This window comes from Polypterus senegalus, chromosome 11 (genome assembly GCF_016835505.1).
Source record: "Polypterus senegalus isolate Bchr_013 chromosome 11, ASM1683550v1, whole genome shotgun sequence".
Classification (NCBI taxonomy): Eukaryota; Metazoa; Chordata; class Cladistia; order Polypteriformes; family Polypteridae; genus Polypterus; species Polypterus senegalus.
The window spans coordinates 71,976,788-72,001,941 of record NC_053164.1 but is presented as its reverse complement, the minus strand read 5'-3'; the positions used below and the strand labels follow the sequence as shown (position 1 = coordinate 72,001,941).

The 25,154-nt window shown below is 37.4% G+C and overlaps 1 protein-coding gene across 8 annotated transcripts in view; it reads right to left on the bottom strand.

Moving 5' to 3' along the window:
- The window catches only part of ehbp1l1b (EH domain binding protein 1-like 1b), a 125,457-nt gene extending 110,426 nt beyond the window's left edge, over positions 1-15,031 (bottom strand). For all 8 annotated transcript variants that reach the window (XM_039769021.1, XM_039769022.1, XM_039769023.1 and 5 more), the window contains exon 1: positions 14,477-15,031. In XM_039769021.1, coding sequence (XP_039624955.1) covers positions 14,477-14,580 — 104 coding nt within the window. In that variant the 5' untranslated portion in view covers positions 14,581-15,031. The remainder of the gene's footprint in view (positions 1-14,476) is intronic.
- Between the last annotated feature and the right edge of the window lie 10,123 nt (positions 15,032-25,154).

The window sequence follows — 25,154 nt, the reverse complement described above, 5'->3', positions numbered from 1 at the left end:
TACTGTTTCTATACTACTGGATAATACTGCAAGCCAAGTTGTACTTGTTTTATCTTTTTCAATACTGTGTAATAGTGTGACGACATGTTGACTTTATTCTTGACATTTCCACTTTATTCTTGACGCTTATGACGAGAATAAAGTCGACATGCTGACTTTATTCTCGTAATTTGTCATTAAAGTGGAACATCGTAAACTAAACTTCATCTTAAAATGAATATTTAATTTACTAGATTTTCTCAAACCCCGTCATAAGTTATGTAGCTTATTAAATGCTTGTGTTAAGTGTTCCCTGAGCCATGTTAATCACTATGTGCTTCTTACACTGACTTCCTCTTGCACTGAGGAGGCACAGGCAGCGATCACCACACAGAATAAATTAATTTCATGATATTCCTGCTCCCTGAACATTTAGAATGCTAAGATAAATACTTGATATAATTTTCATGATGAAATGCATTAAAGCATGTATTAATCATGTGGGACATAAGCATCAAGATTAAAGTGGAAATGTCGAGAATAAAGTCAACATGTCGACTTTATTCTGGACATATAGTTTTTTTTCTTCACTGTGGCCCTAATACTCTTCTGTAGGGCTATACCACGAATAGTATTATAAATGCAAGTTGCAGTTTTATTATTTATGTATATAGCTTAGCTTGAAGCAAGGTCCATATTAATGCAATTTGCCTTAAAGATGGTTCATTTGGTAAAGATGCCTCACCAAGTTGCACTTGTTTTATTTTATTTTTATTTGGTGAATACTGTGTAATGCACCTGGGCTTGAAGTCTTGAAGTAATAGTATTATTACTGCAAGCTGCACTATTATTTATTTTACTGTTATTATTTATTAGTTTAAATATCATGCAGTTTAATGATGGTAAAGTTGTTTAAAAATTCACTTTAATATGTCAGTGGACAGAGATTGTTAACATTAACAGAAAGTGTAGTTGGTTTACACAAAATATTCACTATTTATTCCTTTTCTAAGATATGTTCAGTGCAATACAACTTTTGACAAGCACCTCTGAATATTTTACTTAGTTTAAATGCCTCTTTGGATGGTTGAAAATATGTTGTCAAAATTTTAGCTTAAGTTGTTTGCAAAATTTGTTCAATAAAAAGGTTCTATATTTTTACTGCAACTATCATGCAATGTGATTCCTTCTCTTCATTAGTGCCACCCCCTTGAAAACTATCACTTTATGGCCATGCAAACCTGTATTAATACTTGTGTGCACATTAAAATGTTTTTTTGTACATTTTAATGACATGCTCATGACAGTGGAATAGGTTATTCGTAGGCAGTCTTCTGCAGTAATTGCAGTGGAAAATGTGGTTAATACCCACTCATGCATGGGGAAAAAAATACTGTTGAATACCGTGAAAGCGGTGTAATTTTGAAATATACCGTGATATAGAATTTTGGTCATACCGCCCAGCACTAGAACAAATCAAATTGGATTTATCTTCATACCCACCCTTTAACCACTCAACTTTAATAAGCATTTTTTTCACTGATAATTAGAATAAAACTATATCATCTTTCATGGGCAACACAATCTAATGGTCAGTGCAATATTTATAAAAATGTTCTAGTTGTAGTTACACAACGGATGATCTGACACTTAAAGTAACTCTTATGAGGAGAGCAGAGGAGTGATAGTGACTGGTTACTGTTACTTCCATACAATGCAGGAATCAATAAATCAATAAAAACTGATTTTAGGTTATGCAGTTCTCTGTTTTGAAGCCAAATGAGATTATATAACACACTTATAACACATCATCTGTAGTACTGTGAGCACTTTTAATAATCATTTGAAAGAAAGTCCAGAGTACAGTATAAAGTGTGAGAACAGATTAAAAGAGTTGAATATTTTCAGTTTAATTGGTCAGGGATTAAGATTTGACATGACAGAAAGTATTGAAATTATGAAGGGAATTTATACAATGAATACCATCTGTTACTTTAAAACCCGTTTCTTGAGTACAGAGAAACAGATGGAAGCTTGTTAATAAAAGTTTTCACACAAATAAACCATAGGTAAATATTATAAACTACCACATAATGTAAACAACAGTGGTGCTTTAAGAGCCTGTAACTTCAATAATATTTTGCAAACGGCAGGTGAAGAGTTATGCTGAGCTGAATACCCTGTTTTTATCAAAATGGCAAAGTGGTGTTCACTATACAAAGATTCAAATAAAACAGGTTGTTTGTTTGTGTCTACCAGAAATATCATACTATCAAACCCTATTCAGCAGATTCACATGCACTTTTGTGGATAAAACGTCATGCTTAATACAGAATAAAGAGTCAAATGTCACTTCCCCATTGACAGTTTAGCTGAAATTATGAATCAGTGGTCAAGTTTGTGCCTCTCAACTCCCGAGTCCTATGTTCAAATCCAACACCAGGCAATCTGTATTTGGAACTAGTATGTTCTACTTGTGTCCATGTTGTTTTTTTCTCCCGGTATTTGTGTTTAATCCAGATTCATTATGACATGCAGATCAGATTGACCAGTAACTCCAAAGTGGCCTTTTGCAGGGCAAAGTATATCAAGGCAATATAAAATTTCCTTCAGGCATTCAGGCAAACTATAGGATTTTACAGATGATTTGCTTAAACATATAGGTTCAGCCAACATTTAATTCAATCAGTTGCATCATTAGGTAATCCACATGTGTTCACTCTCAGAATTTCTCTGGCAATGCAGAGCCTTTTCAGCATGAAGTCTGTTTCTAATCAGCCTATTATGTATTCTTACAGTTTAAAAGTTAGTACCCTCACTTTTTTACACTCTATAACTGATTTGAAATATTTCCAACGCATGTATAATAAAAAGCAATACAAATCATTTTATTGAGCAAACTATTGTTTTTAATTAATGTTATTCTGTGGTTTAGGTTCAATAAAAACTAGAAAGGGAATGTAAAGTAGGAGCAGCAATTACAATCTAATGGATTACAAATGGTTTTCAAATCATGTTTCTTGCTTTTCTCACAAACTGAGCTTTCAATCACTGAATATACTCTGATTTAAAAAAGACACTACATTGTTCAGTTTATTAAATTTTGTGTTGCAGTGGTCCAGCAATCTGCTGGGCTCAAAACCACCATTAATTATGTACATTATATGTGTGTATTACAGTATTTCTTTAAATACAAATATGTACTCTTTAAGGTCATAAACTTGTTCTACATGGTTTGTGCGCTAGGCTGAACTGGTACTCCATCCAAGACTGGTTCTTGGCTGCATTGGGCTGTTGATTTCATATGACCCTAACGACATACTGTAACCAGGTTCAAATAATGAACCCATGGATAGATAAAATGTGAATATAAGAAAATATTATGCTGAGGCTAACTGGCAAGGGAGAACAGTGAAACAAAATTACATTCTGCAGCTGGTTGATGCTATAGTAAGCATACAGAGTGTAAGGGCATTAGTAAAAAAAAAAATAAATCAAAATCCTGAATCTAACTGGTGCTGTAATCTAATCTCAATTTGGATATTGAGCAATGTGCTGCAGTGCTACCTAGTGTAGATAATATTAGTAGAAGGGACAGGTAGTGTGACTATCAGTTTGTCATTCAGTGCAGGATGTTGCATAAATACATAAATTATTAATAATAATTATTTGCATTTATATAGTTGTTTTCTCACTACTCAAAGCTCTCTCCAAACATGGAGAACCCAGGATGCAAACCCAAGATCTCTTTAGTGTAAGGCAGCAGTGCTACACCCTGTGCCAGCTATATGGATTGTTAAAAATGTATCTGTAATATCAACAGGACAGCTTATTTAACAGTTTAATTAACAGTTTACTTACTGGAAAATACATTTGTGGCACAGTAATGTGTGTGTGTTTCATACACATGTTAATTATTTTACTGATTCAGGGTGATGATTTTGTAGCAATCCCTAAGTCTGTTTATGGGCAGCAATAAGGAAATGAAAGAAAGTAAAAATTAAAAAAAAAATACAAAATGCAGTGAATTGCTGTACTTCATCACATAGAAAATCAAGCAGTGAATCATAGTATAGCCTCTACATTACCAGATGGTAGGCTACAGATCTCGTAATGTCAATGGTGAAAATGTTTATACTGTATGCTGTCTCTCCCCTCAAATGACTAAACCTACAAGCAGCCTTGTTATAAAAAATATTGTTAAATTTTGTACTTTTAAAAGATATGCCAGGAAAATGGCAAGTTGTAAAACTACAATGTGTCAAACTTTGGAAAAGATAAATTACCAAAAATACATAAAAATGACATTCATTACATATATTAGATTAGATTATTTGATACAGCATTAAATCTATTTAAAATTGAAAATGAGCATATTGTGACTGCTATAAGGAAACCCAATAAACAGTTAAACAAAATCCACAGGAATACTTTAATATTTATTACCTTTTGAACCCAGTTTGTCAAAGAACCAGCAAGAAGAGGAAGCCTGTGTTTACTTGATATTGTTTAAGAATCAAATTGTTATTTAAAACACAGAGGATATTAAACTGTTAGACACCAGTACTGATAACTTACACTCAATCATACACCCACATTAGACCATTTTGGAATCAGCTTAACACGCACATCTTTGAAATGCAAAAGGAAAACAAGAGTACCCACATAAAAATTTATATAGATGTGGAAAAGACATACTACTACTACCACACAGACCTGAGCATATGGTATGTAACCAAGATGCTTGACCCATGGAGGCTACAGTGCTAATGAAATAAACAACATGGAAATTTTCAAGTGAAAATACATACAGTGGTGTGAAAAACTATTTGCCCCCTTCCTGATTTCTTATTCTTTTGCATGTTTGTCACACAAAATGTTTCTGATCATCAAACACATTTAACCATTAGTCAAATATAACACAAGTAAACACAAAATGCAGTTTTTAAATGATGGTTTTTATTATTTAGGGAGAAAATAAATCCAAACCTACATGGCCCTGTGTGAAAAAGTAATTGCCCCCGAACCTAATAACTGGTTGGGCCACCCTTAGCAGCGATAACTGCAATCAAGCGTTTGCGATAACTTGCAATGAGTCTTTTACAGCGCTCTGGAGGAATTTTGGCCCACTCATCTTTGCAGAATTGTTGTAATTCAGCTTTATTTGAGGGTTTTCTAGCATGAACCGCCTTTTTAAGGTCATGCCATAGCATCTCAATTGGATTCAGGTCAGGACTTTGACTAGGCCATTACAAAGTCTTCATTTTGTTTTTCTTCAGCCATTCAGAGGTGGATTTGCAGGTGTGTTTTGGGTCATTGTCCTGTTGCAGCACCCAAGATCGCTTCAGCTTGAGTTGACGAACAGATGGCCGGACATTCTCCTTCAGGATTTTTTGGTAGACAGTACAATTCATGGTTCCATCTATCACAGCAAGCCTTCCAGGTCCTGAAGCAGCAAAACAACCCCAGACCATCACACTACCACCACCATATTTTACTGTTGGTATGATGTTCTTTTCTGAAATGCTGTGTTCCTTTTACGCCAGATGTAACGGACATTTGCCTTCCAAAAGTTCAACTTTTGTCTCATCAGTCCACAAGGTATTTTCCCAAAAGTCTTGGCAATCATTGAGATGTTTCTTAGCAAAATTGAGACGAGCCCTAATGTTCTTTTTGCTTAACAGTGGTTTGCGTCTTGGAAATCTGCCATGCAGGCCGTTTTTGCCCAGCCTCTTTCTTATGGTGGAGTCGTGAACACTGACCTTAATTGAGGCAAGTGAGGCCTGCAGTTCTTTAGACGCTGTCCTGGGGTCTTTTGTGACCTCTCGGATGAGTCGTCTCTATGCTCTTGGGGTAATTTTGGTCGGCTGGCCACTCCTGGGAAGGTTCACCACTGTTCCATGTTTTTGCCATTTGTGGATAATGGCTCTCACTGTGGTTCACTGGAGTCCCAAAGCTTTAGAAATGGCTTTATAACCTTTACCAGACTGATAGATCTCAATTACTTCTGTTCTCATTTGTTCCTGAATTTCTTTGGATCTTGGCATGATGTCTAGCTTTTGATGTGCTTTTGGTCTACTTCTCTGTGTCAGGCAGCTCCTATTTAAGTGATTTCTTGATTGAAACAGGTGTGGCAGTAATCAGGCCTGGGGGTGGCTACGGAAATTGAACTCAGGTGTGATACACCACAGTTAGGTTATTTTTTAACAAGGGGGCAATTACTTTTTCACACAGGGTCATGTAGGTTTGGATTTTTCTTCTCCCTAAATAATAAAAACCATCATTTAAAAACTGCATTTTGTGTTTACTTGTGTTATATTTGACTAATGGTTAAATGTGTTTGATGATCAGAAACATTTTGTGTGACAAACATGCAAAAGAATAAGAAATCAGGAAGGGGGCAAATAGTTTTTCACACCACTGTACATTAAGTGGGTAAACAGACAGTCAGTGGTTTCTTCAAATAAACCTGGAGGAAACTTGGACTATAAATTATATCTAGCAAATAAAGTATAAATTAAAGTTATCAGCTTTAGTTACACAATGGAGGGTTTTAATCAAGAAGGTACTAGGGGTACTATTGGACTCATCAATTCAAGTAGACATGCAGTAGAAATAATTAGGATGCTTACATATACAGTGTAGACAGTTCTTTGGTGTACAATGTCTAAAATGTGTAATGAACTAGTGACATAAGTCGTTAACATTTTATTCCATTTTACTCTCCATATCAAAATGGGTATAGCAGCAGAGGATATCCAAAGAAGAAGTACTAAACCTTCTTCTAAAATGCAAGGTAAAACTATAAAGAAAGACTGATAGAATTGAATTCTTTCAGCAAACTGAGATTAAATGAAAATATATCATAAGTATAATAGTTATAAACTGAATAAGCTGATTTTGGCTTTTTTAAACATGTTTTAAATAAGGATTAAACATTGAGTTTATAATGCTTTGCCCATTCAACTTTTAGTGACTTTAATGAGAAAAAATAGCTATATCCAATTTCTGACAGCCTAGCTTTAAACATTATGAGTGACTGTGCAAGTTAATGGATAAAGCAGGTAGATTCCCAAAATGTGATTTTCTTTGCAGAATGTGTTAACATTTTAAACAGAAGTAAGTGGACTAGACTAGCCCCTACAATAAAGACAATAAAAAGATGCCATGTTAGGTTTGGCACACTGTAACCATAACCCTAAGCACACCCTTGTAGAAATTACCTTCTAGGAAAGGCACTTCATTTTTGACAATATTTAGGAAAAGGTGGCTCAATGTTTTAAAGAGTTTACAGTAACAGAAAAGCAAAGTAATGTAACTTGGGAAAAATTGAGCAGTGTGATAAAAGATTTGGAAAAAAAATACCAGAGAATATTTGACAAAGGAGCAGAACAGCACATATTTTTAGCTCACAAAAAGCAGTTTATATCAGTTTGTATATGTTTACTTTAAAAGGAATTTGTTAAGACTGGAACCAGGCTAAGGCCAGAGCTACAGTAACCTCGGGAGTGAGGTAACACACCAGGGAGGTGACAGAAAGCCTGCAGCAGCTTAGCAGTAGTTATTTGAATTATGTTTAGAACCTGAAACTAATGCCACAATATATTATTTATGCTGAACATAGATTTTCATGTCTTAAAAACTTGCCTGCTAGTGTTTTCTCAGATTGTCAAAAATGAGTTGAAACTACCATATCGAATAGGAAAATATGCTATGTCAGACAGTCACAGCTGTATACAATTGTAATGAAGCTTAATTCTGATGGCCAGATGAAACATGAATTGTTACTAGCTAGACAACAGAAAAGAATTCCATAATGGGATGACACATGACATGTATGTCACCAAAAAGAGTAAAGCACAAAAGTGATATTTTTAACACACAAATACACATATATACATATAATGTATACATAAATATACATACATAGGTTAGGCCATAGGCAAGCGTTCAGATTATTGGAGCATAGGCTAATTTTAGATCAATCAGTAGAGATCATTTTAAACTTTAAATACAAACTCAAAGTGGCATGGTGGCACAGTGGTTAGCACTGCTGCCTCGCAGTTAGGAGACCAGGGTTCGCTTCCCGGGTCCTCCCTGTGTGGAGTCTGCATGTTCTCCCCGTGTCTGTGTGGGTTTCCTCTGGGTACTCTGGTTTCCTCCCACAGTCCAAAGACATGCAGGTTAGGTGCATTGGCGATTCTAAATTGTCCCTGGTGTGTGTGTGCGCGCCCTGCCCGGGGTTTGTTTCCTGCCTTGCACGCTGGGATTGGTTCCAGCAGACCCCCGTGACCCAGTAGTTAGGATACAGCGGGTTTGATAATAGATGGATGGATACAAAATCAAATAAATAACAGCACGTAAAACATACCAACTGTCAGGCTTTTAAAATGTTGTCAACAATCAATTTTAGCTGCAAAATGTTGAAGGGGATATCAGACTCACCAGATCATATATCAAATACCACCTACACTTAATAACCTATGTAATTTTAATTACTGCCATAAAATATTGAATGGGGCCAATATGTCCATCATACAAACATTTTAAGAAGAACTAATATAGAATAAATTGGCAAAATACCAGTAGACAGTGTTAAGAAATGCATTTATTCTAACAAGTGTTAAACTCTTCCCGCAATGCAAAAGATTTTGAGCGATCAAAAATTGATCTACCAAGTCAGTTTCAAATTCTCATTTAAAAATTAAGATATAAGGTAAAAAAGAAGCCTTACAGAAAACATCTTGTGTTAACTTTTAATAACGTGTTCATACAGATGAATTCTTGTTTACTGTAACATTCCAACATTGGTACTATATCATGGCTTTTTTGCTCTCATAGATATCTACTTTTTCTCATAATGCTTATCCATGCCTAAATAAGCTATTAAGCACAGTGCATGCATACACATTCATATACTTGCAACTAATGCAAGAATTATGCCTAAGAAACCAGCCTATTGCCATTCTGAAAAGGTAGGCATGAGAAAAATCCAAAGAGGAATCCAAATCCAAAGCTATCTTGCCGATTGTATCATATACGCCCAGACAATAGCTAATGAATATGACTGCATTCTGACTGCACCAAACATTTTAAGAGTGGCAGCAATAAATCAAAAATACACTTGAGGAAAAAAAAAATTGTTAAAATTGTTTGACCTGTAATCATGAATTTAAAACTTCTGCATGTCAGCACTGCAATCTGCAAAATGGTCACTGCAGTGTGATCAAGACCTGATCTTCATTTGTACTTAAATGGCCCTCCCCTCAGCTGCAAAAAAAAAAACTGCAGTAAACAATGACCTTTGATTTTTCTATGATCATCAACAGCATCACAAAACTGAACCACTACTATAGTTTTAAATCTTACAGTAATAGTAGCAAATCTTTATTTTACCATAGCCAGTCGTTATTTTCACAAAAAAAGAATGAAATATGTCTTTTATATTATTTGTTTAAGGCATGCAAAATGAAGGGTTTGCCTACTTGTAAACAGCATTATATACTGTATTATAGTACTCTTTTAAGATCACAATGTAAATGTTTTATCTACTGTTTTAAGGTTTAAAATCTTTTTAAAAATGTGTCAGTTTTTGGTCAAACGTAGCTATAAATTTATGAACACATGGATTATTTAACTGATTAATAAATTCATTAATTAGTCAATTAACTAATTAAGTCTACTTCTGGAAGAGAATTTATTGATGGAATGGAATATACACAGAAATTAAGCAATTTGCAGATCTCCATCAATTTTAATTAACTGAGGCTGCCCTCCAATTAGCTCAAAATTGTCATAAAATGATATAATGTAAATACTATGTACCAGGCAAATCATCAGATAGATATTTTGGAAGAAATTAATGGATCCATAACTTCTGTTATGAGTTGTTTTTAGGTCACCTAAGAGGGGTAGGGGGTAATAGGGAGTTCTTCTTTCTTAAGCAGTGGATAATCCACTCCAGAATACGCTGAATAACTCCCAGAGATAAAGATAGTTTGCCTAAGCCTCACAGTGAAGAAGATAATATGGGACATCCTGGCACCATAATTATGAACAGGAGATGTGTCACCATTGCAGAAGCTGCTTGGGGCCAAGATATGGACTATCTTATTTAATTATTTACAATGAACCTGAAGACAAATCAATGAAAACATATTGCAAAAGTCTCTAAAGGTAACTTTATTTCCTTACTGGAAAACAGTTATAAAAGAGTTGTACAAAGTAAATTGAAAAAGAAAAATAAAATCTTTAATGTTTGGTGCAACACTTTGATTCTTTGCTAGCACTTTTATATCAGGTATATGATTCTTGTTGTCTCTGTGTTACTTTGACATTAGGGATTCCCTGCCTCAGTGTAAGTGGTATTAGAATGTCTGACAGGTCTCATACCTGCATGCTATGACTAAGTGTGGGTGTGTACACATGTCTGGAGATTCCGGAAATGGATGCAAAAGTAATATTCATGACAAAGGTATCAGAAAAAACTTCAATAACAACTTGTCAATTAATGTTTAATATATGTTCTAATGTTATTTTTGTGAATTATTGCATCTGTGAATACCTGAATCAGTGTCTGCTAGCAAATATATGTGTGTATCATGTTTTCATATTTATTAATATTGTATTTTATTGAACATATTTGCCGTTCCATAAGTAAATGTGACCGTGTAACTGACTTAGACATAAATCTAATATGTACTGTCATTTCTCACTATTAATTAGTCCCTATAGTTTATTATTAATTGCTATTAATTAGTCTCTGTAGTTTATTATTAAACAAAATTCCTTAGACTACAACCTGTAGAGAAACTTAATTCCTGTGCACTTTGAGCTCTGTGACATTATATTAAACAAAATTTTTGTGCTTATTTATATGCTTATTACTGTATGACTGTATCAGTCTAATAAACTAAGTAAACATTGACATTTGCTTCGAGGTTTGTTATTTATATGATTCATTTGTCTATTTCAGTAGCTTAGACTACATTTATGTATCAAAGATACTCTGTGCTTTCTGTATATAACAGTATTTTTAATGAAAGGACTCTATGTGTCTGCTGCCTGATCAAGTCTAACTACAGACACACCAGTCTCAGAGTGTGTATGTGTCAACGTCTGCAAATGTGAGGCTTGTGTACTGACATTGAGTTATTACCCATACATACTGCAGATCTTGTATTCTGTAGTGCCTGTGGCTCTATAGGTGTTTATCAATGTTTGTGTATATTTATGTCTGTATATATGACAATCTGTGTGCTTAATATATGATTAAGACACTTCCTGTGGTTACGCCTTCTGTCCCGTAGGTTTAAAACAGAGCATGCGTGGGTGTTAATGTCTGTATATACAGTACTTACTATCTGTCACTGTTTCTGTAGTACAATAAAGAGTGCCTTTTATCCTGTGGATGTCTGTGACTCCAGAAGGGTACACAACAGTGTCTCTGTGTGTTAGTGTCTGTAAATGAAGAAAGCCTATGTACTTACCATATGTTATTAACACTTAGAGTGTGAAAGACAGCATCTGCATTATATTTTTAAATATGAGTGTTTGTATATGAACTGCATACTGCTTCTTGCCCAGTATATGGGTCTTTAATCCTCTAACTGCTTGTGACTGCATGGGTACATCTGTTAGTATTTGTAAATGTGACAGCTTTTGTACTTGATATTTCTTTCTGTGATGTTGTAAGTCCACATCTGTTTTATGTGCATTGATATACGTATATATGGGAGGCTGTGCACTTACTGTAACATAAGCTGTGCTGATTGTTTTACTAATGGCAAGCAGAAGTAATATGTCCTTATGATGTCCTAGTAACAAACAACAAACGAAACAATATACTTGCTGTATGCCATTTCCTGTACAACTTAAGTGCACTTTAGCCAGTAGTTGTCTGTTACTCCATGGCTGAGTGTCTGTGTCTTTTTGTATACTGTATGTATGTAAATATGATCATCTATGTATTTACCATACTGTAAGTTTCTGTCTGTATGTCAAGTGCCCTGATGCCCTGTGGCTTCCTTTTACTCTGTAAGTTAGATTCACAATCTCTATGTTAAAAGTGTAAAAATCTGACAGTTCTGTATATTCATTGTGTGTTTCTGTTTGCTTTTTTAGCCAGTAGGACAGGAATGTACCAGTGTATGAGGGTGCTAATATCTAGAAGTGTGACTCAGTATACTTACTACACATTACTTACTCAAGAATACAGCAGTTGTGCGCAATATTTTATTGAATACTCTGAGTCCACAAGAGTGTGATAGTGTTTCTTAATACTTACGCTACATCACTAACTGTACATCATGTGTGCCTTTTATGTTTGTGGTATGAGGGACTGTCTGCATGTGTTAATAGCTTTAAATGTGAGTGTGTATACTAACCACTACTTTCTGTGCAGTATGTATTTATCCCATACCAGGTGTTGACTTTACTGGTGAAAGTCGCTGTCCGTGTTTGTTGTATTTAAATGTGACATACTGTGCGTAACTGCCTTTAGAGTTCAGGATGTGCTATTTTTATCATTTAATGTCTTTGTGTATTAGCATATTTAAATGTTTCAGACTTCTCAGTTGTTGCCAGTATATTATTACTGTTTTTATCCTGTAGTTCCCTATGACTCTGTAGCTGCTTGTCAGTGTCTCTACCTGTAAACTGCCTGTGTGCAGCTTGGTATCAGCACATCTGTTGTACACTATGTGAACCTTTAAACCAGTAGCTGTGTAACAGGTGTACTGTAATGTCTGCAAATATGGTACAATATTTAATGTACTTTTCTGGCTGTCTGATATTTGTTTATCCTACAGTAACCTGAAACTCTGTGAGTGTCAGTTTATGTGTGTATGTATTAATATTACATTTGTATATGTGAATGCTGTCGGTGCGCTCACTGTAGGACATTGCCTGAACAGCACATGTACCTTTTACCTTTAACTGTATGAAAATGCATTACTGTTATCCTTAAGTGTGTCCAATAGTATATGTATTAATGTCTGCATTTTCTGTTGACCACTGCATGTTTGCCCTTAATCTTCTCTGTGCTTGTGATTCCATTGGATTGCATCAGTATCTGCACATGTGTGCATGTGTTTCAGATGTAAGGAGTATATCAAGTATACTGATTTCCTATTAAATATATGAAGTTATGTACTCAAATACATTTTTGTTTAGCATGGTGCCAGGGAGTGTCAGCATGCAATTGGACAGGCAAGTAAAACATTCAGTGTTCTCTGTGTAACTGAAAATACTATTACTATTTATAAACTGTCTGCATGATTATTGTATGGCATTGCCTGTACAGATCATTACGTGTGCCCTTTACCACGCACATGCCTATCAATAACTCTACGGGTGTGTATTCCAGTTGCTGCACGCATTAGTATCAAAGACAGCAGGTATAATTACTGTATGTCACCATCTCTACAGTTTAGCATGTTTTCTTTTGCTCTGTAGTGTCTGAGTGGTGACACAACTCTATACAATTGGTCCTATTTGTGCCTGTGAATCTATAGGTGAATTTGTGTCTGTATGTTGCTGCACATGTTAATATCTTCAGGCTTACTGCATGTCACTGCCTCTACCACACATAATGTGTGACTCTTATCCTGCAGCTGCCTGTGGCCATCTCTAAAGGTGTGTATCTTATCTGCATGTAGGTACATGTATTAGTATCAGTAGTCAGTGTGTGCTTACTGTGTGTCACTGCCTTTATAGTTTAATATGTGTGTCTATGACCTTATTAAGTACTAGCCCTGACATGTGAGTATTTGATAATATTTGTTGACAGCTCAGGTTACTATATATCACTGCCTCAATATGTGGCCTATGTCCTGTAGGTGCCCATCCATGTGCATCAGTGTGGCGCGTCTGTATATATGTGAATATCTGTGTGAACAACCTGTATGCAGACAGTATGTTACTGCCCACACATGACACGATGTGTATCTTTTATCCTCGATATGTCACTACTTCTGTAAGGTGCGAGTCTGTGACTGCGTGTCGTAACGCCTATGAATGTGCACATTGCAGGTCACCCCCTGTATGTTTCTCATGTATCCTGAGAAACACGCATATTGTTCCTTAGGGCCAATATCTATGTATATGCGAGTCTCAACACGCGTGTCTTTGGCGTTTGTTCCTTTGGACGAATACCCATTACTTCATCCAGACTCCTTTCCTGTCCTCCGGGAAATAGGCTAACAATAAGACACGTCCATGTAAAGTTAAAAAAAAAGTGTCACTTGCGAGCAAGTCGACAAAACACGGAAGTGCCTGACAGGAGCTGACATTTGGCCACAAGCGCCCGTACTGGCAGGCAACTACATCTCCTCACGCAGGAAAGCCGACAAGTAAAACTGAAAGAGACCTCCACCCAGGTTACGCCCGTTGTTTATCACACATCAAAGTCCAACACATGGAGGCCTGTTGCACATGCGAAGGTATGAAGTCAAGCACGCCCTGCAAAAGATGCCACTCGGTCGTGCTCGGCGCTTACCATTTTTTGGTACACTCCACCATCAGTTCTTGATACGACGCCACGAACTGAAACTTAGATGCCCGCTTGTTGACTCTCTGCAGCCTTTTCCATACTGAAGTCATGTTGCTGATGTTTTCGGTCTTCCGAGTATTTGTATTAAATTGTTATCTGTATCCGTGTCACCGCGTTCCGTTGCCAATACACTTTATCCCACCTCGGCAGCTTCTTAGTGTCACATATTCAGCCTTCTCTGTCGCACGAAGTTGAAGCACTCCACCAAAGTTAGAAGGACGGGCTCCTAAGCAAGGAAGAAGTAAGCGGGTAGGCAATTTAAAACGCCTTTCACCCGCTGCGGTCCCATCCCCTTCCTGCGTTGAAGATTTTAATTCAAGTTTGTTTTAAAGCATCACGATACATGCACATTTTCTATTCCAATTTCATTATATTCCACACCTGGTCTCCTACATATAACACCAGTCTCCGAGGTAAGACAGTCGTGATAGCCGTTACCAGCGCCAGTGTTCCTAGAACAGCCGCTTACTCTCACTGCGTGCTCCGCTCGAGCGCAGCTGTCACTTTCTGCAGCGAATGGGTTAATCTCAAGGAGGGTGGGAGGAGATATAAGAAAAGGGGAGGAGGTATAGGCAGGCTTTCTCCGACTACAAACACACACCCATTTCGGCTTCAGATCGGAAATTAGAGTGAGTTGTGCAATGTTCTTTGAACTCGTTTTGTGCCGTTGTCAAGTTTTCACGAAAGAGGATAAGAAAGGCAAGAAGCGGGCGAAGGCTTACAAGACAGCGAGAGGAGCCTGGGGTGCGTTCAGAAGTGTCACCGCTGTACGAGCTGGATTATACGAGACAGGGCAAAAGATTAGTAAAGCTGCGCTGGAAGAGATTTATGCATTGATTGTCGCAGCTTTTAGAATAACCGTTCTTTTCTTGTTCATGGGATGGATACTATTGAAGTCTATTTAACGTAATGCGGAGCACTTCCATTGCTTTTGTTAACGATGGGGGAGTGTTTTTTTTTCAACTTCCTTCAAGAAACAGAGAAGCTAGCAGTCATTATTCTCTGCTCTGTTTTGTTTCGATATTCGTGATACTCTTATCTTTGAAAACAGAACAGATACATCTTTGAGATACCACCGTGACCTTATCGTCACTCCCTTTTTAGTACAACTGGGCCGAATATATCGTGAGCTTTGGAAAGATCTCACGCAATCTGCGAAGGATCAACTACGGTGAATACATCCACCGCGGGTTTTCTTCAGTTTCATCCCAAAGCCGTCTTTCTGCAAACCAATTTAAGATAATTGTCAATCAATTCGTCATTAAAAATGACAGTCTCTCACAACAAGCCACATTCTTGTTACCTAAAAATAAATCATAAATGTCCAATTATTTTTACATTTTATCCATCTGTCAATTATCAGTGCAGCACAGTCCAAATCAGAGTCGCAGAAATAGGGTCATGTCATGATAGCTTTTAGTAGCAAAACCAAGAACCATCCCTAGAGGAGGAACCAATCCCACACAAGTCACGCTGTCACGCTCATTCGGTTAACCTGCCCTAATGGTCTGTGAGATGCGGGATGAAATCTGATCTACCCTGGGAAATCCCATGAATATGCAGAAAATCTGTAAGTTTCACGTATATAGTGCCTAGGCTGTGACAGAAACATAGTTTCCTAGAGTTTTGAGACATTGCTCACAACCAAGGAATAGAATAGAATGAAGACAAAACGGAGTGCTTTTTGAACAGTGCTGCACAACCTCTCTCTGACACACTAACATTGAGCACTGTATTATTCAGCAGAGGTGTGCCAAGAAATGCTACTGGGGCTCCTTCATATCAATCACAATATGCCTGCATAATGCATAAATCTCACTGACTGCCCTTTTATCTTTAGCCAAATCAGTAGTTTTCTTTCTTTTTAGTCATTCCGGTGTGTATTTAAGAGGGAGTTTGTTGTTTAAGTTCTTATTAAAAACCAAATTTCCTCCTGTGGACAAATATAGTTCAGTCTATCTATAGATAGATAAATAGATACTGTATGTGTCCTAGTGAAATTCACTGCAGAAGAGTAAAAGCAAATAAGCAATTCTAATGGAAACTTCAACATAAAACATTATACTTTCAGAGACAATGTCTGTCCTTGAATACTGTAAGGTAGAAATGTCCAACTCCAATCCTGGAGGGCCGCAATGGCTGCATGTTTTCCTTCATTTCATTTTCTTAATCAGCATCCCATTGCTGCTGTTAATTTACTTATTTTCCCTTGATTTTAATTGCTTTATTTTTAAGACTCAGTTCTCTGAATTGTTGCTTTTTTTCTTTAATGGCAGCCAAACAAAAATGAGATTTGAAATGAGCTAACAGATGATCCGCTTGGTCAGGGCTTTAACCTCCAACCAATTTCACACCAACCATATTATTAATTTGAAGCTGATTATTCTTGTTAATTAAACCCATTATTTATTTCAACAGCCTGATGCTACTCTCATTCTGCCACAGCTGACATTTCCAAAACTGTTGATTTTCTTTTTTCTAGGAACATTACCAAAATGTTTTGTGGATCTGAGCAGATTAATATTACTGAGACCTTCACCTTTCTTTATTTTCAGATATTGTATGATGGACAAGGTTAGTTGGTCATGTGTTAACTCATTTTGTATTTCATTATTATTTGGCTGCTAATTAAGGAATAAAGGATACATTAAAGGGTCTTAAACAGCAGGTCAATTCATATTAAGGGAAAAGAAGTTCATTAGCAAGTCACTAGTTAAGCCACTGTGGCCTTCCAGGGTAAGAGTTTATGTCGTTGTTAGTTTGCTGCAATATGGCATATTAACTTTTGCTGTTTTAATTTTTCCTTTTGAAAATCTAAGCTGATGCAGTCATCTGCTTGACATAATGACATAGTGTGTGTCTGGTGATGGGTTGGTCAGTACTGCTACTTTGCAGTTCCAAACTCATGAGTTCCAATCTTAGCCCAAAGCACTGACTGTATGGAGTTTGCATATTCTTGCCATGTCTGCGTTGATTTTTCTCCCACATCCCAAAGTCTAAATTGACTTAGTGTGAATGAGTGTGGGTGTGTGCATGAGTGTACTCTGTATCTAGGGATGGTTGCTTGTTTTGCTACTACAACTGCTATAATAGGCACTGGCTACTTATATTCCAAAACTGGATAAGCTGATAAGAAAATAAATGGATGTATACAGTAAAATATTCCGTATACTATTGTATACAAAGAAAGAGAGAGAAAAAGAGACAGAATACTATGTTTTATATATATATATATATATATATATATATATATATATATATATACTTGCTCAAAGAGGTTGACTGAAACTAATACTACAGCTTTGGAGTTTTAGAAAAATCTTAGACAAGGTAAGGGAATTCCCTGGTATGTGGCATGGCACAGTACTCTGAGTTAGTAATAGAATGATTGATTCTTGGGGATGAGTTCTTGAAATTGGGTTAAAAGTATGTTCTGGCCTTTTAAAACAAAGTTTTGAATCAGGAGTATAATGTGGCTGGGGCCTCCAGGGTGCTACATGTATGCTTCTCCTTATACGCTTAGGATTACTGAAGTTGCCATAGCCTGGGGTGTTTGTGACCAGTTCAAGCAGGAAGCGACAATTTAATTTAATTTGTTAAAAACTAAGAAAGATCCCCCACCCAGTAGGAAGAGGGACAGAGAGAGTGAAGGGAAAATATGAGGGAGGATATGAAGTTGTTCAACATGCATGAAAGTGGCCTAATGTAATTTTGTAGTCCAAATTTCAGTAAAGCCAGTGGGGTAGGCAGGTGTTCGTTGTTTTTTACATCATTGAATATTTGGCAGACGCTTTTACCCAAGGCCACTTACAAGAACAGGATATATTACATCTGTTTACATTTTTTTCCAAGTGGAGTACTGACTGATTAAGCGACTTGCTAAGGGTCACAAAGTAAGGTGGAGACTGGAAATGAGCTGGTTGCCTTGTGGTTTAAAGTCCATTGCCTTGGCCATTTCACAACATTGTCTTCCTGTTCATGTGCTGTTTTCGTGCCCCTGAACTCTGTAATTTGTTTGGTAAAAGCCCTTATTTTTAATGTGTTGTAATTTGGTATTATTTTGGTCTGAATCCTGGTCAGCATGATCTTACCATTTTTTCAGCCCAGATATGACATGAAAATGCAGCATATAACATTAGCTAGACTGTTTCCTTTGTCCATATGTGTTTTGTCTGGAGACTTCAGGTTCCGCCCACAGTGCAAACACAAGTTGTCAGTTAGCATACATTAGAAAACTAGTAAATATACAGCTGGATGGCTGGAAATAGTCAGACACTGGGGAGAGTTTTCAGATTTTACTAAGTTGAAAAGTATATATTCTGATTTTTTCCACAAAATATTAAATCAAATAATTTTTGCTAGTTGAGTTATTTTTAATTATTTATATGTTAGCAAAGACAGGATCAGTCCATTTATAATTTTTTAAATACTTCCATTAATAGCATGCACCATCACAAGGCAGTTTATGGAGCAAATGAGATACAGTATATACAGTACATAGCATCAAAAATATAAATCACATACTGTACATCCACACATACAATACATTAACAAATCCATTTGGTCCATTTCAGGATTGTGGAGGAGGACATGCTCTATCCAGACAACATTGAGCACAAGGCAGGACCAAGCACTAGTTCAGGTGCCAGTCCATTTTAGGGAATATTGCGTGCACACAGATAGAATCGACATAGGATCATCAATTTATGTAAGGTGCATCTTTGGGTTTGTGGGTGGAAATGTAGACATAGAGAGAACTGGCAAATTCCTGGGCATATGAATCAAACCCAGGGTGCTGCAACTAAAATAAATACAGCAGAGACAAATGGCAGATGATGGCACATGTACAGTATCTAAACTTTTTTAGCCAACAGATTAATTTTAAAAAGTCTTTTATAAAACAAAATAAATATAGTTAATTATAAAATTACAACGAAAATACCTGTCTGGCTGGTCATCAAAAAGTGACTCGGATTTAAAACTATGACATCATTAAAAACATAGACCAAAACCTAATTATCTATTTAAGGAAGTGTGTAGGAAACATCAAAATTCATTGTCTATAAAGTGTTGCTACAAGCAATGGATTTCCTAGACATCTTACTGGCCATTTGTTCTACTTTGATTTATCCCGTTTCTGTGAAAGACATGAATGGCGATCAGCTGTCTCTTCATTTTCAGTATGGAATGGCTTCATGTCATTATTTGAAAACCTTCATATGTTAAGGTAGTAAGTGATTTGAGGGGAAGCTACATCGCTTAGGTTAACATGTGTAAAATCTCTGAAAGCTGTTATTGTTACCACCCTCAAGTAAAACTAGTGGCTTAGGGATTGCTGAATTGTTGTCTCTGGAATTGATCATGCATTGTTAATACCACCACAAAAACGTGTTATTCTCATCAACAATCCCAAAGCCACTAGTTTTGCTTGATGGTGGTAACAATAACAGCTTTCAGAGATTTTATTGGCTAACTAAAAACATTACAATATGCAACTTTCGATGCAGCTTAGGCCCCTTCTTCAGGCAAGATATTGACTGAAGAAGGGGTCCAAGCATATTGTAATCTTTTTATTTAACCAATAAAAGTTATTGTTTTGCTTGACTTCTTTTTGCATCCATAATGGCTAACACAACACAACACAACACCCTACTACTAAAGACCCTGCAGGAAAGACTTCTAAAAAGAGAAAGCATTAAGGCAGTGTTCAAGGACTGTGAGACAGTGGTGAGTCCCACTCTGACACCACATTACATCCACTACTGTCTGAACAATTTAATTTTTTTAGATTTCGATGTAAGAAATACTATAGAAAGAATATTGGTTCATCTAATGTATAAAAAAAGAAAACTTTAAAAGATTAATGACAGCAGTTTCATTCCAAAATTCCAATATTAGCTAGGGTAAACATTGCCATACTGAACCATGTGGTAATATGGGTAGTAAATATGACTTCCTGAATGAATAATATTTTTCAAAATGTTGGTGACACACCTGTGATCTGGGTTTATCAAGTACAGAGATATACTTAAAGACAAAGGCCCTTGCAGATCATATTCACAACTTAGAAATGAGATATGAATATATAATTAACCTTATTTTACTGTACTGAATTTTAGCAGCACCTCTATTATTTGTAGTAGCAGTAATAACCATTTCTTCAAGACATCATCTTGTTCTCACAGTAGTAGTCATCCTTAGCTATGGCAAACTTTTAATAATCATAATTAACAATAGTTGTACAGACATTAGACATAGATTGCACTATTTTTAGCTAAAGCTAATGCTTAGTGTAAAACTTACAAAAATGTGCTGCTAAATGAAATAACTTGCTTTATCAAACCCAATGTTGTCTTAAGAACTGAACATCCTGGAATAGGCTTTTTGTCATTTATATGGTGCTCTAGTTGGCACTACCTTGTACAAAGACAGAAAAGGTAAATGCCAAGTGAGGCAAATGATTGGGGGTACATGGATGCACCTGTCAGTTGCATTGTGTGCCCCCATCTCCCCAATTTGCTTTTCACTGTTATGCACTCTCCTTCTCCCACTAACGATACCATCTGCTAACCAGAATGGAGCCTGAGTGGGAGGGGTAACTGTCAAAAAATACCTTTCTCAAATTGTCTCACTGTACAGATTAGTGAAATAACATCTAACAAAATGTGTGCACGCTCCTCTGTTTTCCTTAAAGGCACATAAGAATATGAAATAGTAACCCAGCAAATAATACAATGCAAAGCCAGTCATTTTGTCTCATTTATAATTAAATAGATAAATCAATAATTTAAATCAAGTTAATAATGACTTCATTCATAGAACATTCAATTGGTTTAGTCTTTAGTTGACCTTTAATTGATAGTGTGGTAGAAAGCAACATCTCAATTAAAGAAAGAAACTTATCTTCTAACAAGACAAGTCTGATAAAACCTTTTAATCAGTAATCAGGCAGGAGAGAAGTTTATCCATCTGCATCATTTATTACTCTTCACCTAAGGGAGCATTCTTTCACAGCATGATCAGAATAGTGAAATATTAAAGGTGTAGGTCCTGGGTATGATCTTAAACTGCATCTACCATGCAAAAGGTCTTCCAACTTGCAGGGAAAACTTGGGGTTTTGTGGCAGGATTGGCACTCCAGCCACTGTAAAAACTTCACGCAGCTACAAAATGATGGGCAGGACTACTTTTTGATCTCCACGAGAGTAGCTTTGCTGCAGCTGTCCATAGGAAGGCGGCTCGCATTATGAAGGGGATGGGGGAAAGCCCTCGGGAGCCTTATCCCTGGAAGAGTCAAAACCGCTGGAGAGCCAACAGGGTCAGGCCTGTTGGGGAGTGGAACTGTGTGGTGCTGAGGTGTCACCCGCTGCATTACAGCACTCAGATCCTAATTTGAGATGGCCCATCTGAGTATGTGCGTGGAACATCTTGTCTCTCCGACATGATGACCATTTTCCTATACTGTTGGAGGAGCTTTGTAAACTCCATATTTCAGTGATGGCACTTTCTGAGGTTCACAGACCTGGGACTGGCCAGATCTCTGTAGGTGGGTACACTTTTTTAGGTCTGGTCACACTATCATACTCAGGGAGTAGCTGTTGCTGTGACAGATCGGCTCCTTCCAATGGTGTCCAATGTCACTTCTTTTAACAAGCGTATTATGGGACTCAGATTAAGACACTCTCTGGGTTCCTTTCTGTTGTCTCAGTGTATGCTCCAACCACAGTGAGTGATGTCTCTGTGAAGGATACATTTTATTTGCAACTTTGCTCGGTGGATAATGGGTGCCCACAAGGATAACACTCCTCTTGTCTTGGGTGATTTCAATGCAAACACTAGTACTAACAAAGCTGGCAATGAGGACTGTGTCTGTCCCCATTGAAAGTGGCTCCATGTTCCTTGACTTTGCAAAAGCCCAGGGGCTGCAGATCACTGGATCCTGGTTCTAATGCCCTGAGCCACATTGTTGGACTTAGTACTCCAATACAGACACTGGAGGCTCTTACAAAATTGCAGAGTCTACAGAAGTGCCCTGTTTGTGAATTCTCACCACAGACTTGTTGTTGCTACTCTGAAGATCCAGCTTTGGTCCAGTGGATTACCACCTACTAGGAGAATGAAGCTGGCCCTGTCTAGACTTCAAGATCTGGCTGTTTGCATGTAATTTGTGTGAGGACCTTACGAACTTGGGTGTGACTGCTGATCCTAAAGTGATGTGGGAGACCTTTCATGACAAGAACCTGAAGGTTCCTGAGGGTGGTATTGGTGTTGCCAGTGTTCTCAGAAGAAGGTGTTTCATCTCGCAGGGATATCATCAAAAGGAGTCACAGCACATAAATTGATGGCAACTCCCATCTGTACTGGAAACTGAGAAGGATGACTGCAAGGGCTCTGAAAGCAGATAAGCAGGCGATTGTTAGTGGAATCTGTGAGCAAGTGACATACCATCTATGGTCTAGTGACCCACATCCTGCTTACAGAGGAAACAGAGCATTATGCACATCCAAATCTATTCCTTGGAGAGTCACATTCACTGTGGGTGATGGAACGGTCCCTATGAATGACGCTGTAATTGTGACCCACTGGGCTGGCTACTTTGAGCAGCTGTTTGAAACTGAACCTCTGGCTAGGACATTGGACATCTCTGGGTCCACAGTTCTTGAGTCTGTTCCTCCAGTCGGCTGTGAACCACCCAGTCTCATTGCGATTGCACAGGTGGTGAACCAGCTGAAGTTAGGGAAGGCTGCAGAGATCTGTGGTATCAGGGGTGAACTTCTCAGGGATGGTGGTAAGGCTGTCCTCCTGGCATTCCAAGTAATCTTTGTTTCCATTTGAGAGATGGGCATCATCCCATCTGACTGGAAAATGGGACTTGTTGTCTCTATCTGGAAAGGGAACGGTGATTGCCTGGATTGCAGCAACTACAGGGGGATTAAATTGCTTTTGGTGCTGGGTAAGGTCCTTGCTAAAGTCATCCTCAATAGGATCTGTGATCACTTGCTCACCTACGAGTGACTGGAGCAGTCTGGATTTACGCCTAAGAAGTCTACCATCGAGTGCATCCTGGCACTGAGGGTTCTCATGGAGTGCAAACACAAATACAGTATTGGCAGAGTTTTTTTGTAGCCTTTGTTGATTTTTATAAAGCGTTCAACTCAATTGATCGAGCTGCCCTTTGGGACATACAGAGGCTTCATGGGATCCCCCCAAAGCTGCTGGATATCATGGCCAGCATTTACACTGGTACTGTGAGTGCTGTGCAGAGCCTCTGCGTTCTTCTGAAGACTGGACTCCTTTGGTACAGTGTCTCTTTAGAGAATCCTTGTGTTTGACTTTGTGTCAAATGAGCGATTGCTCATGGAGTCCCAAATGTGGCATTGTGAGAGAGCGGCAGTTACAGCACTACAGCCTTGTGGTGTGATTCCATAATGGTGATCTGGTAACCGGATCCTTACTATTGATGGCCCAAGAGGCTGGACCAGGCCAAGGTAATGCCCATGTAACACCTGGCTGTGGCAGATTGATCATTTCTGGTCGGGGGAACTGGGCCATGTGTCTGCTTGTGGGGTTGCTGAGCAGGATCCCAAGCTGTTTTATCATGTGTTGGGTGGGCAATACAATGTAGCAGTGCATGCTCCCTAACCTGGTCTATTTTATAACTAACTGAATTTACATAACAGTGTCAATCAATGCAATACTTTGGTTGGTTTGTTGGTTTCTACCCAAATAAGCTATTTAAAGTAAAAGTATATTCTATTATTATTGTTATACCCTTTGGGTTGAGCCACCACCCTTGAAGTTTCTTTGTATATAACAACTGTCCAATCTTTTTGTATATAGGACACCTGATCACTTAATTACCCTTCAATACATTTTGTATATAACATCTTTGTCTTTGTTGTTGGCTTCATCTTTATCCGGTTTCCTGATATGCCTGAACAGGTTCTTGACATTTACTAAACATTTATGTTATTTCTTTAAGATTAATGCTGTGTTACCCTAAAATCATTCACTCACAGTAGGGAGGTGGATGAACAATCACTCAGTGATGAAGCCCTGATGATGCAACCATTGTAACAGCTGTGCTAGCTGAGTGTGCAGTCCTCATTTTGGGGCTGCAGGTGCTACATTTAAAAACAAGCTGCAATCTGCCTCATCTACCAGATGATCTGCTGTGCTTAGGTGAAGTGTATATATGCTTGAACTTGTACTTTGCTATTTATTTTCACAGGCTGTTTTACACAATAAGCACAGCTCAGCATATTTCTTGATGTATCATGCATTGTATCTAATAATTCTATGTCAAACTGACCAGATTAGAATTTTAGAAAAATTTTGACGAGAACAGGTCAGTCAATCCAACAAAGATCCTATCCACCTAATTAAAAAAAATAACATAACATGAAGATTTTAAGATCCATAAAGTATTATTCATCACTACATTACTTGGTAATTTATTCTATGTGACTATGGTTCTCTGTGACAAAACACATTCTAATGTTTGTGCAAACTTTACCCTTAACAAGTTTTCAAGTGTCTCTTTGTATTCTTAGGGAACTAGTAACACCATGGATTTACTGTATTAATTGCTTCCATTAAAAACAATCATACAGTGGTGTGAAAA